Source organism: Dermacentor variabilis, chromosome 2, assembly GCF_050947875.1.
Source record: "Dermacentor variabilis isolate Ectoservices chromosome 2, ASM5094787v1, whole genome shotgun sequence".
Classification (NCBI taxonomy): Eukaryota; Metazoa; Arthropoda; class Arachnida; order Ixodida; family Ixodidae; genus Dermacentor; species Dermacentor variabilis.
In genome coordinates this window covers 259,014,819-259,028,637 of record NC_134569.1, presented here as the reverse complement: position 1 = coordinate 259,028,637, position 13,819 = coordinate 259,014,819, and the positions used below count along the sequence as shown (strand labels likewise).

Below are 13,819 nucleotides of genomic sequence, written 5' to 3'. Positions count from 1 at the left end.
CGCTGGCCCATTCCGACATGGGAGCAGCCAGCGGCGATCCGGGGGCCCCAACGGGTCTCCACCGGCTAGTCCCTCAGGACCTGAATAAAAGTTCATTGTCTGTCTGTCTGTCCCATCGTAACAGTATTGGTGAAGGTGCAGGGTAAAACAATGGCGCCCCTGAAGAATGACGACGAACCGCCCGCAGAAACGCAATCTGTGGAGCTTCACTGAATTCGCTGAATTGCCGGTCTGCCACCACAGATGGCTTCCGACGGCGACAACCCGCCCCCTTCATCCAGTTACCTAAAGCAACCCTACATCGAACCATGAACCTTCGCTTGAAATGCCGGGGAAAACATGGACGGATGGCTCAGCTCTTACCAATGCGCAAGTCAGTTCAATGGCTGGAACGCCACCGCACAGCTTAACCATGTTGCCTTCTTCCTCAAGGGAACTGCACCTGTGTGGCTTGAAAACCACGAAGATAGCATGACGACGTGGGAAAAGTTCGTAGATGAAATTAGGAAGTGCTTCGGAGATCCAGCAGCTAAAAAGAACCGTGCAGAGCAAACCCTAATGCAGCATACCCAAGTTCCCGGCGAAACCTGCACGACGTACATCGAGGAAGTGCTGACGTTGTGCAAGGCCCTGGACCCTCAGATGACAGAAGAGGACAAAGTTGGTCATCTTTTAAAAGGGATCGCTGAAGATGTGAACCAGTTCCTCATCGGAAAAGACAGTCCAGACTCCGTAAGTGACATCATTTGGCACTGCCATACATTTGAAGCCTTGAAAGCTCGGTGTATCACACCGAAGTTCGGCCGCCTGGCCAACGTAACTAATGTCGCCAGTGTTGGCGTGGTCCCAGCTCCATCCGACCTTGCATCAGTTATTCGGCAAGTGGTGCACGAAGAGCTTGACTGACGTGAGGCGGCTTCCCTCTCGACTGCGCGGGCTCGAGCGCCCTTTTCTCACTGCAACATCCATGAGACGTCTATTAACACCGCATCCGTAGATGCCTACAACTTCGCTCCTCGTTCAAGAGCGCGAAACCCTACTATGAACGTGCATCCCAGTTATCAGTTCCACGACGGTTACTCAACCAGACCACCTGCAGTTTCCCAAGAGTGAGATGGCCGAGCCAGTTATCTTGCTACTGACAATTTCAGTGCGTCCCATGAGTGCCCCATCTGCTTCCAATGTGATATTCGCGGTCACATTGGCAGATTTTGTCCTCATCACCGTCGCGTGTCACCACCGTCCCATGGGCGACCGCGCACTTTTTATCGGCGTAGCAATTGGCACGGTGACGGGACACGCTGGCCTTCTGACTCCGATAGCAGGACAAACCACCAGGTGAATTACCGTAGCAACTCACCAGCTTCTGTGCGGAGCTTGACCCCGCCACCTTCACGCCAGTGTAGGTCTCCATCTCCACGACGACGACTCACATCGCCCCCGCCAGGAAACTAGGTGGCGCGACCAATGGAGGTGAAGTCACCAGCCATCATCAACTACACGCCCCTATGCCTCCTCCAGTCACCATGTGTCATAACAAGATTCGTGTTTTAGTGAACAATGTTGCTACGTTGGCCTTGGTGGACACAGGGGCGAGTGTCTGTTATTAGCCTGGATTTCAAAACCCGAATAGGCCTAAAGTGATGTTTTGCTGGGATAACACTAATGCATTTCATGCTTTGAGTGGAGAGTTGCGCCGACCTATTGGTGTGTGCACCACAAACATTTATTTCTGCGATAACGTTTACCAAGGCAAATTTGCAGCGTTTGCTCAATCCACTAACAACGTAATTCTTGGCTTTGATTTCCTACAACAGTGCAGTGCCACTGTTGACTGCGGTACTGGCGAGCTTTTCCTGTCTCCACTTGCCGACCAACCTGCTACCTGTTCATGTGCTCTCGCCGTCATTGAAGATGCTGTCTTACCGGCACATTCCTTATCCAGAATTCGAGTTGCTGCTTACGGTGTTGACGCCGGTACATTAGATGCAATTGTTGAGCCTGTGCCTTCAATGGTTGTGAAGAAAAGTGTGCTCGTACCTCGATGCGTCCTCTCTGTGGCCTGCGGAACAACTACAATGGGTGTCAAATTTAGCCTCCCAGTCTGTTGTGCTACCCAGCAATATGCGACTTGCCTCTCTTGAAGTGGATACCAGTCTCATCATAGGCGCACACGAATACCGAGAGCATGGGGCTGACTGCGGTATCCTTGAAGACTCGTCGCGTTTTTTAAAAATGATCAACAAGTCACTGTCTTCAGAGAAGCGTCAAGCCCTGGTCAGCATCCTTAGCAAGCATGCGTCATTATTTGATTTCGCGCAGAATGCTAACAAAGTTTGCGTTCGAACTACGTGGGTTCGCCACAGGATCGACACGGGGTCCTCGCATCCCATCAGGCAGAAGCCTTACCGCGTTTCCGGGTCAGAGCGCAAAATCATTGCTCATCAGGTCGACGACATGCTAGCCAAGGGCATCATTGCCAAGATTGCTCTCGCTTTTGGGCTGCACTGGTCATCCTCGTGAAAAAGAAAGATGGGTCCTAGAGGTTTTGTGTCAACTACCGTCATCTCAATTCTGTGACGAGAAAGGATGTTTATGCACTTCCCCGGATCGATGATGTTATTGACTGCCTTCATTCTGCATCCTACTTCTCATCTATAGACCTCTGATCGGGCTACTGGCAGACACCCATGTATTCAGCTGACAAAGAGAAAACCGCTTTTGTGACCCCAGACGGTTTTACAGTCGCCAACTGATTTTTCGGACTCCAAAAATTCGGACACGCTCGAATATTCGGTCTGCTTCGCGGCACCGCCATTCTCCCCATAAAACATAATGTCTAACAAATGCCGAAAGTTCGGACACCTTGCAACCTCTCGTCTGATTTTTCGGACACTCCTTGAGCCAACTCGATCGAGAGCACCATGCACTGACTCTGACCGGTGCACGGTTCGGCTTGCTGAACGCCATTTTTGTTTTGAATGGAGCCTCCTTGCTACCCCACGAAGTGGCGCTACTGCACATCCCCGCTCATCATCATCGTTTCTGCCTGGTTCATGGCTACAGCAGTTCCGGCCTCAGCTTAGTAAGCCATGTCAAGACAATTCAGCAGCTGATTTGTTTCTTTCTTCGTACACGACGCTGCGAGTAGGCCACGTTTTTCATTTGTGCGACTGGTATCGGTGTGATGGCGTGGTGATGTTTGCTTTGTGTGCTGTGTCGAGGTTGCGGTGATGCAACGCGGCATACTGAAACATCGCGTCAAGTGTCTAATGGTGCCGACAGTGCCCGCGCAGACTGCGCTGGGGAATGCCGGCAAGCAGGTGCCAGGAGGCCTAGGATTTGTCACCTTCCGATGTGCACCCTACTGACACCGAAAATGTTCTGCTGAGACCTGTGCAGTGGTTCCGGACACCGTCTCATTTGACAGTTTCACAGATGCTGACACTGCTGTGCTGACATGCGCAGAACTCGACAATGCCGAGATCATTCATCAGGTTTCTGCTGCACCGCCGCACAATGACTCCGAGTCGGAAGATGACGCACCATGTGCTACGCTGCCGTCACATGCTGAGCATGTACAAGCAGTGACTGTGCTTTCAGCCGCTTATAGTGACCGTACGACCCTCTCCGAGATTCAGGCTTATCTGATTGCGCGTAAACGGAACAGCGTGCAATGGCGCATTCGCGATTTCTTCAAGCCTACTGCTGAGCCTGAATAAGTGCGTGGAAATAGAGGATTTCTTTTTTTTTCTTAATCTGCTTTTTCGGACACCTGTTTATTTGGACATTTCCACAGTCCCTGTGAGGTCCGAATAAACGGTCAGCGAGTGTATTTGAATTCAACGTCATACCGTATGGTTTGTGCAATGCACCTGCAACATTTGAAAGGTTTATGGACACGGTACTGCGCCGCCTGAAATGGGAGGTTTGTTTATGTTATCTAGACGACGTCGCCCTTCGTGGCCGCACTTTTGCAGAGCACAACCATCGACTGGACGTTGTTCTGACGTGCCTTGAACAAGCTGCCCTTACCCTCAACTTCAAGAAAAGTCACTTTGCCAACGAGAGGCGCCAGTACTTGGACATCTATTGGACAAGCAGGTGGTGTAACCAGACCCACAGAAGGTTGCTGCAGTTAGCAGCTTTAAACAACCACATTCACAATGCGAACTGAGGAGCTTCTTGGGTCTTTGCTCATACTTCTAACGTTTTGTGCCCAACTTTGCCAATACTGCCTACCCTATGACTTCATTGCTGCGCAAGGATAACCCTTTCACCTGGACAGCAAATTGCGATTCCTCGTTTTGTCAACTGAAGTTCCTGCTCTCTTCCAGACCCTACTTCGCCATTTTGACCCCTCTGCTACAACACGCTACGTTTGCAGGTATTTGACTTTGCAGTCCGTTATAAGAGTGGTCGACATCATGCAGACACCGACTGCCTTCTGAGGCTCCCTCTACCAACAAGTGCATGTGACGCCGACAATTTCGATGACTTTCTGGCTGCCATCGACGATGTGATGACCCTAATATGGGGCAAAGGTTCGTGTACTCAATGGTTCGGTTGGTTCTCTTAGGCGCAGCCTCCGAGAACCCAATTGAGGACAAAGCCGTTGGTTGGAACACACACACAAAGACTTTTAATCAAACTAAAAAGAGGCATAAAGCAAATAGAAGAAAATAGAAAGCATACCTAAAATAAACACTCAAGAAGACATTGCGGCAAAGAACACACATAGGGCTTGCATGTGGTTAACGGGTGCGCGAGTCCGGGCTTGCCACGAGTACAGGGACGCGTAACAGTCTCGACGCGGCGACGCGGCGACAAGCTGGCAAAAGGAGTGGCGCCGGTCTCACCATAGGTCGCGGCGTAAGCTGACCGACCGGAGCGCGCCAGCTCTGGCTAGGTGAGGTAAAGCGGGCGGCTTGGTGGCAGGAGTAGACGGCGGCGGCGTTCTGGCCAGGCAGCTGGCGTAGAACTCGGGCCCGAAGCCCGACTGTTCTCGTCTCGCCCACGGGCGCAGAAGCTCGAACGCCGGCCTCGGGCAGCAGGCGGCACGACAGACGGGGCGGCGTTCTGGCCGGGCAGCTGGCGTAGAACTCGGGCCCGTAGCCCGACTGTTCTCGTCCTGCTCACTGGCGCAGAAGCTCACCGGCCTTGAGGAGCTGGCGGCACGCTCAGGTAGACGGGCGACGCACAGGAACAGGTTGGCAGGAGGCCCCGGTCGGGTGAAGTCCTGGTGGGCTCGGGTCGGGAACCCGACGGCCCGTCTTCAACGCCCACTCCGTTGGTTGACCTCCTCCTGCCGTTGCTTCCTGGGACTCTCCTGGCGTCTCCCCGGTGTCTCCCTGCGTGTCCTCCCCTTCTGCCAGCGCATCACGCTTTTTCTTCTTGTCTGGCCGATTTGGCATTCTCGGATTGGCTGACTGACGCCCCGTGGTCTTTTCTAATTGGTTTGCTTTTGTTTTTGTTGTTTTTCATGCGCCGCGCGTTCTCGTGCCGGACGCTCTTCGGCGTCGTTTTCCTTCTTCAGCACGGAATCCGCCTTGGCGCACGTGCACTCATTGTCGTCTGCTCCTGACCGTCCCAATCACCGCACCGTGTCGTGCACCACACATCACAGACGACATTCTTTTTCCCGACCTGGCCACTTTCTGGGAAGAGCCGCGTGACGACCACAGCCTGGATGCCCTCTTCGCCTCAGCTGCTCAACCAACAGGTAAAAATGGCTTTGTCATCCAAGATGGCCTGCTCTACAAGAAGAATTATGGGGCTGCCAGCACCCGCCTCCTATTAGTGGTCCCTAAGAATTTGAGAACCCACGTGCTCCGTGCTATGCATGACAATTCAACCGCTGGGCACCTAGGTTTCACCAGAACATACCACCAGATTCGGGGCCGATTCTACTAGACTAGTATACGACAGAATATAGAAAAGTATGTGGCAAGTTGTACCAACTGCCAACAATTCAAGCGCCCTAATACTGCTCCGGTCAGACTCCTTCACCTTGTGGCGCCACCTTCATCTCTTTTCGAAATGGTTGGAGTGGACCTACTCGGCCCATTCCTGCGCTCAACAAACGAAAACTGCTCGATTATAGTCTGCGTCGACCATCTGACGCGTTATGCTGAAACCGCAGCAATGCCAACGGCCACGGCTCTTGATGTTTCAAGCTTCCTCCAGTCCGCCGTTGTACTGCGTCATGGACACCCTCATGTTATTGTGAGTGATCGTGGTCGACAGTTCGTGGCTGTCGTAGTCGAAGAGCTGTTGCGTCTCTGTGCTTGCCAGTTTCACAATTTGTCGTGTGCCCATTGGCATGTTTTGTGGATAGCAACTTGGCTAGCAGGCATTAGTCTATGAAAGGTGCAATAAATGCCCTTTTGATTGTTTGCACTACTGTGTTGTCATTCCTTTGTCCCAAGAGCACGGGTGAGACCCCCACATCTGGTTGCCCAACGTAGGGCTCTTGGGGCATCGGACGATAGTTTTAACAGTTTTGTTTCGTTCGAGACCTTTGTTTGAACCGAAGCGTAGGGCTAGCGTGGATTTTTATCTCTAGCATCAGCGGCGTGCTTTCCTCAGCGAGGCGATGGTGGTTGTAGTGCATTTGAACTTTTCAACATGCTAAGCCTTTTCACGAGTGTTTTTTTAATGTCATTCGTCGGTATGAGAGCCACGTGGTTTACATCCTGGGAGAGCGAGGCTTAGGACTCACGGAGCATTCGCCAGCCTGAAGCGAGTGAGTACGGAAGCCTCGTGGGTGGTCCGAATTTCTTATGTAAATAGCTTCTATCTCTTTGACTCTGATGAAGTCGCGGCTCTGGGAGCCGGGTGGCCACGGGCCACGGGTGCTGCTACCGGCTGACTGGTATTGCGGCCTGGCACCGGGCACTTTGACACCGTCTGGGATGGTGGGCGCCGTCAACTCGGATGCTGTGTGCACCGAGCAGGGCAGGACCACTTAACAGAGCTGACGTCTCTTCGCGGCTGCCTGTTTTGCGCCCATTTTCAGCGTTATTTTTTGGATGCCGGTTGTTGCCAGGGTAGGAACGCTTTAGGCCTAAGGCTTCACAAAGCTGCCTGTCGCACGTGGAGAGACACAACCTGGTGGACCGTGGCGTTGAGGTGTTGCACTTTAATTGCTTCCCTCATTCTAGTTAGCCTCGTACGAATTGAAATTACATGTTCGACTCAAGGAAGTGAGCTTCGTTCTCGTGAACTTAGCATCTGAGTAGCCGCCCGATCATTTGCTAGCCGAGTTTAACATTGTACTACGTGGGCGATGCGCAAGCAGAATTCCTCTCCCTTACACTACTTTAGTGTTTGCCGAGTGCGTTGAGTGTACAGCGTGAGTGGAGTCGCCCCTGGTTTGTTGTCACCTGCACATCGTCTGCCCTATTGACCCGGACTACGATCGAGCCACCCCGGGCAATGGTGATGCTGTGGCCAGTTCGGTGCAGCGACTTTGGCAGCCGCCTGTATCCAGCTCGTAACCCTCAGCGGCAGAGAAAAGAGCCGGCGATCACAGACAGCTACCACGGCTTGCTTGTACCGACTGCTGCGTTGCCGTTTTCGGAGTCCTGGCCTGGAATCATGCCATTGAGTCTGCACAGCTGCTGCTGTGACCAGTCGACGCCAGCGGTGTACCCCAAGGACAATGTCGGCTCGCATGTTATGGACAGCATGCGGACATTTCCTCGGCACGGCCACTTTTGCATGCATTACCTTGTTCGCAAAGCATGCATTGATGTTAGAACGTCTGACATGTTTCGCCGAAATATGTAGTGGTTTAAGGTTGGGGGGGATGTGGGGATGCGAGACTCCCACGCGTCTTCTGATATGTTGTTTTCCAGCATAGCTCCCGTCTCCTGTATTTCGGCTTCGCCGTGTGGCTTGGTGCCTGTGGCAATCGGTGCGGTTGAAGCACATTGCGAGAGATGGCACGAGTGTGGCTCTGCTAATGCCCCCTAACAGTGGGGTTACTTGGGCGCGGAAAGGAGTAAGCTCTTCCTCTTTGGCTTGGGATCAGCAAGCGGCGCGGATGTTCTGTGCATGCGCAGATCTGTGCTTCTGCGAGACCGTCTCATGAGGCCTACCCCGGAATGGATGAACAAGATCGTTCGAACGCGCAACCGTTCACGTGACCGTATGCACAAAGGACCAGGCGTTGGTGTCCAGCATGGGCGAACATATTCGCTCGTTATCCGGTCATGGTGAGTCGGGCTTCCGCAATTTGTCGCACCCCCATCGGCATGTTTTGTGGATAGCAACTCGGCTATGTCTATGAAAGGTGCAATAATGCCCTTGTGATTGTTTGCACTACTGTGTTGTCATTCCTTTGTCCTAAGAGCACGGGTGAGAACCCCACACAGTGCTGCCTCTTTTCATCAATTCATCTTTAAATAAACGCACCCCATTGTAACAATATGTTCCACTAGTACATGGCAGTCAAGGGTCATCCAAAGGACATCGAATGTCTTTGTGATTCGGACATCTCTTGCACATCCAAAGTTTCCGTGCCTTGATCGTACATTGTGCAATGTGATTAGATGAATGCACCATGCCATAGGAATACAAGCAAATTGTCTCTAATGCCTAACAATGAGATCCTGAGGATGGAATAATCACACTGTTGTCTGTTGCAGCACTGTGGCCCGGCATTTGCTTTGTTTTTCCCCGTCATGTACATGTTCGAGATCCTACAAGATGGAGAATATGTTCCTGAATTGCGAAACATCCATCTGTTTATCTTGAAAAGATTCAAGGTAAATTATTAAGGCCCAGAATTTCAGTTATGACCGCATTTATTTTTTGTAATGTAGTTAACAGTAGCAATATTGCATGACTTCTCCACACACTGCTGGACACCAGCATGTCAAAATCTAAAACTTTCGGTTTCAGTTACGGCATTTTTTTGCTTATACATAACCAATTTTTTTTGCAATTATATCTATTAGCAGAGTGTTAAAAACACGTGATTTTTAACTTGCTGATATATTTGGACAGATCACAAAGAAAAAGAAGCTTGAACTCGCAATATCTTCGACTTCACATCGCCATGGGTATCAAATCAGCACGCACGTTGACGCAAGTGTACGGTGTGGTGAACTAGAACATACTCTAGTGGCACGACCGGAAGGTTGCGCCGCCTCTCTCGGCAGTCAGGAACACCACAGATCATCGCTAGGGTTTCCCGTGGCACTATCGCGCCTTTGCACATATGGGCACGGCTGCCCGACTCCCGTGTCTCGCGAACTGCTGAGTCGACAGCCGCGAAGTTACGACTGCCCATGTACCGGTTTGTTCTATAAAATTACTGGAGTGCCTTGCAGACATTTAGAATTGCGAGGACATGTAGTTCACGACATGCTGAAACGGAGGACGGACTCACACACTGTTTTCTGCATTAATATATCTTGCCAGGTATATTCTGCACATATATTGCAAGATATATTCAAGCCAGATATATTCTGCATGAGCCTACTGAAGACAAGCTGCGAAGTGTGCTTGAAAGTTTTCTTATGCAAAAGAAGTCACCTGAAAATCTGAACCTAGCACAGTTAACACGCATGAAGGACAATGGTGCACTGCTTTACCCTTCTAGCCTGTTATATCAGTTTATTCTTGGTCTAGAAAAAGATTTCACAATGTGTTTCAGTTTGTTGGAGCTGCGCTCTGACAGCATCCTGGACAACCTAAGCCAATTTAGTAAAGCAATGAATGGGACTAGTTGGTGGACGTTCATGATTGTATTGCGCTTAGTGTTACACTGATGGAACTAATGGACGAACATATGGAACAAAACATGGATGTACATAGCACAAACTACCAACTTTGTTTAATACTGTTAAAGAACACGCTTAGGCACAAGTGATGTGAGGGAAGGGAGATACAAAAAGATATGACAAGGTGACGACATGTGATGATGCGGTGGGCCGGAAAAATATTGTTCACTTGCACCCATTCGCCCTGGCAAACTCGACCTCAGCTTCGATAAGCATGATGGACAGAGTGCTTACGCGCTTCTTTTTCTTTTGCTATCACAAGTGCTTCCCATATTTCTCACTCCATTTTTGTTTTTTATGTGCCAATGGCAGTGGTGCTTTCTAGTAGCACAGAGCATTTGCACTGTTTGCAGTGTGCAGCCAAGTTGCTAGCCACTGTCAGGAGCTGGCACGTGTATTTGCGCTCCTGTAACCTGTCGTTTAGACAGTTCCTGGTTTGCCCAATGTACACTTTCCCGCAATCCAATGGGGTTTGGTAAACCACTGAATTAGCACATTCCACATACTTTTTTCATGCGTTTGGTCTGACAGAATGTAGCACTTGTTTTTCTTTCTTTGGATCCTGTGTTCACCCTCTTGCACATGCCTTTTAGTTTTTGCAGAGTGGAGAACAGTACTTCAACGTCATGGTGTTCGCCTGTCTTTTTTGTTCTATGTGACAGTCCATGAATGTAAGGCAACACCATGCATTTTTTCAATTTGTCTTTCTCCGGTGTTTTTTGCCTTTTTATGTTTGCCCTGATTTCTGGCAATATGTCTTCACAGATTTGCACCACCATGCTTTTGGGGTACCCACTGTTTTTAAAGTGGCTTACTTGCAAATCAATGCTCTCCCCTGCAGCACAGTCGCATGATTTTTCAACTGCTTGACTGACACAAGCCTTGGCGATGCCTCTTGTTATGATTTTTTAATGGCAAGAGTCATATCACAAGATTTCTTTCTCTCCTCTAGTTTTGTAGCACCAGCACGTGTGGGAGCCGCTGAGTCTTATGTTTATGTCAAGGTACTGCAATCGCCCTTCGGTAGGAGTCCCATACGTGAATTCTAGACCTTCATGCGCTTTCTCGAACATGCCGATAACAGTGTCTATTCTAACTGGTTCGTTCTAGTTTTCTCTCATGCACATTAAATAAGCGTTAACATATTTAAAACAGGTAATTATGTTAGTTTCCTCAAACAAGATGGCAAGTTTTCTGTCTCTCACTCAAAAATAAGTCCGAAAGCATAGGAGCTATACAGGAACCAATAATGATACCCTCCTCTTGCTCACACACACCATCACCGTATTCTATAAATGCAGCCTGTAGATACAGTTTTAGCAAGTTCACAAAACTGGAAATACTGCCCTTGAACACATCCTGAAATTTGGTGTAGCCGAACTTGTCGATGGCTTCTACCACTTGTACCACCACTGGCCTTGGGACACTTTGGAAGAGGTCCTTCACGTCTATTGAAAAACAAGACATCCGTGGGCTACTCTTTGGCACTGCAATAACTTCTTCGGTTTGCGGATCAAGAACGGGTCGTCGAGAGAGGAAAGGTGTTCAAACTGCTGTAATCGTATTGCCTTTTTAGCAGATGTCAACTGGAATCCAACTTAGAGATATGGCCGCATTGCCCATATCTCCATGTTGGGTTGGGGGTTCGAGTGCCTTAACTTAGCCTTAATTAACACCAAAGGTTCTGTGTTTGACTCCCACCAAAGGATGAGGGTCCGTCTCCCACCAAAGCTCAAGAGTTCCATTCTCGACCTTTGCATTGTCAAGTGGAATCCTACTTCGAGATATGGCTGGTTTGCCCATATTTCCAAGTGGGTTCGACTCCCACCAAAGGTTGTGGGTTAGAGTGTCCTAATTAACTCTGTCTTAACGAAGAGTGCCTTCATTCGCTTCGCCCTATTGAACACTAAAGATCAAGGTTTCGAACCCCAATCTTTGTGCCATTTTTGTGCTATAACGCTGGACATTGGGTCTTTCTACCAATGAGCCATTTAAGGATTTTTCCCTAATAACAAAGATACCCACAAGTGTTGCAACTTATATTTTGACATTTATATGTTTGCATGTTAATAAAACATTTCAAACAAGGTCACCAGCTACTTGCCGACAATGGTGGTAACAGTGGCATTAGTGTGCCTCAGCAGATGTACCATTGAGGACAAAAGAAATGCAAACAGCAAAGCGACTGGCCAAAGCGCAACTAAAGGTACAATTTATGTTGTCGGCCAGTCATTGTGCACGTGCGTGAGCTTGGGGTTCTTGCGCAGAGTGCAGCTCTGCTCGCCCTACTATGATAAATGTCCCCCTTGTTTTGTTCGAAAGTTGTTTTCTCATCTCTCCGCGGCAGTGCCATTCCTACCTGGCAGTACACTCTTATGGTGGCTAGCACCATCACCACATTTGTAGCATGATATAGCTGGCATGCACCAAGTTTCTTAACGTCCGCTGCTTTGCTTTTATTACCACTATCAAAGCTGCCAGTGTCTAATCGTAATTTGAATAGCACCAAAAATGTATTGCACTGGAGGAGCAACAACAGTGCTAGCCACCTTAACAGTAATCGCAGATAGGAATGGCACTACAATGGCAGGGTGAGAATACAAGCTTCAAACAAAATACAGGTGACGTAATTGCACTAGGACAAGCAGCTCCGCATTCCGCGTCAAAACCACGGGCACATGCATCTGTACAATGGTGGCCGGCTGACGCCGCACACTATGTGTTCAGTTATGCTTCGGCCACACACTCTGCTCTTCGCATTTCATTTGTATTCGACAGTACATGTGCTGTGGCACTTGCAGGTATGCAGGTCACTATAGCGTGAACAAGAAAGCTCCATTAATGTTCTATGAAGCTCTTGTATCCCTAAAAGGAACATCTATTAGAGATCACTTATGTCCAGCTGTGACATCCCTTCAACGTGATCTGGATGGGACTTAGATTACCCATAGTACGTATTTGTAATGTTGTTTACAGAAATATAGATACCTACGGGACATAAATGGTTCACTGGGAAAAAGCCTGTCTCAGATGAAGACGTGCGCTGCAGCCGTGCTGGGAAAGAAGTCATGAGGCCTTCACTGGTATGAGTGCTAATTAGCCATGAGATTACGAAAATTGCAGCTTCCACACTGCTTTTTTTGCAATATAGAAACAGGACTGGCTTGTACATTCATTAAATAAAATCATGTTGATGTGGTAAGCATTTGTTGATGGTTTTTCTGATACCCTCGATAATTTGACATTTGGTTCAGTCGGACATTTCGTTCGGCCCCATGAAATCCGAATTAACAAGGTTTTACTGCATTAAATATTATTTTGTTCTGTGTGCCATCTTTGCCTGCTAGTAGTGAGAGGCTGCTCATGAACTCTTCCATGAAGCAATTTGTTCAACCATTTACAACCACATATGAAATGTTGTTTTTTGAAAGAACCAAGCTATTCACACCAGGTGACTGAACCAAGGGAGTTTGCTTGGTCTATGGACCCCACTTGCAGGAATTGCAGAATAAGCGTGCACTGTCCGTGATAAGCACATCTCACAGTATAAGCATGAAGCTATCCAATTTAGAGGTCCTCAACAAAGGACAAGTGCGGGTGTGCAGTTGCATAAACAGAGGAGAAAGACTCGATGACTATGCTGACTCCCGATATACTGAAGATCAAACTAGAAGAAGAAACCAGAGTGACCACAGCACTTCCCACTAAAACTGTAATGAACGTTGCTTGTAACACACCATGTTCTCACGCAGTGAAGTCACAATTTGAGGCAATTTTACAGTACGGTACCTGCACAGTAGTTCAACTCCTGACACTGTGCTTTGTACTTGCATAACAATTACATGCTACTACTCATATATCCCTACATGTTGCACCAGTGGTTTTATGCCAACACTCACCCATGCACACGAATCTGCTGCGCGTGCAGCAGGCCAACCCAGCCTGTCAATTTTAATGCTACTGCATACAGATGTGACTCTTAATCAATTGGCTATGAAAGTCAGTGAAAGGCCAGGCACAACAACAGG

General features: G+C 49.0%; 1 protein-coding gene across 12 annotated transcripts in view; it reads right to left on the bottom strand.

The window, feature by feature from the left end:
• Positions 1-13,819, bottom strand: part of mio (GATOR complex protein mio) — a 560,893-nt gene that overhangs the window by 19,226 nt on the left and 527,848 nt on the right. For 6 of the 12 annotated variants that reach the window (XM_075682900.1, XM_075682891.1, XM_075682892.1 and 3 more), the window contains one exon: positions 11,138-11,239. The exons of the other annotated variants lie outside the window; for them this stretch is intronic. In XM_075682900.1, the coding sequence (XP_075539015.1) occupies positions 11,138-11,239 (102 nt within the window). The remainder of the gene's footprint in view (positions 1-11,137; positions 11,240-13,819) is intronic. 12 annotated transcript variants of the gene reach the window in all.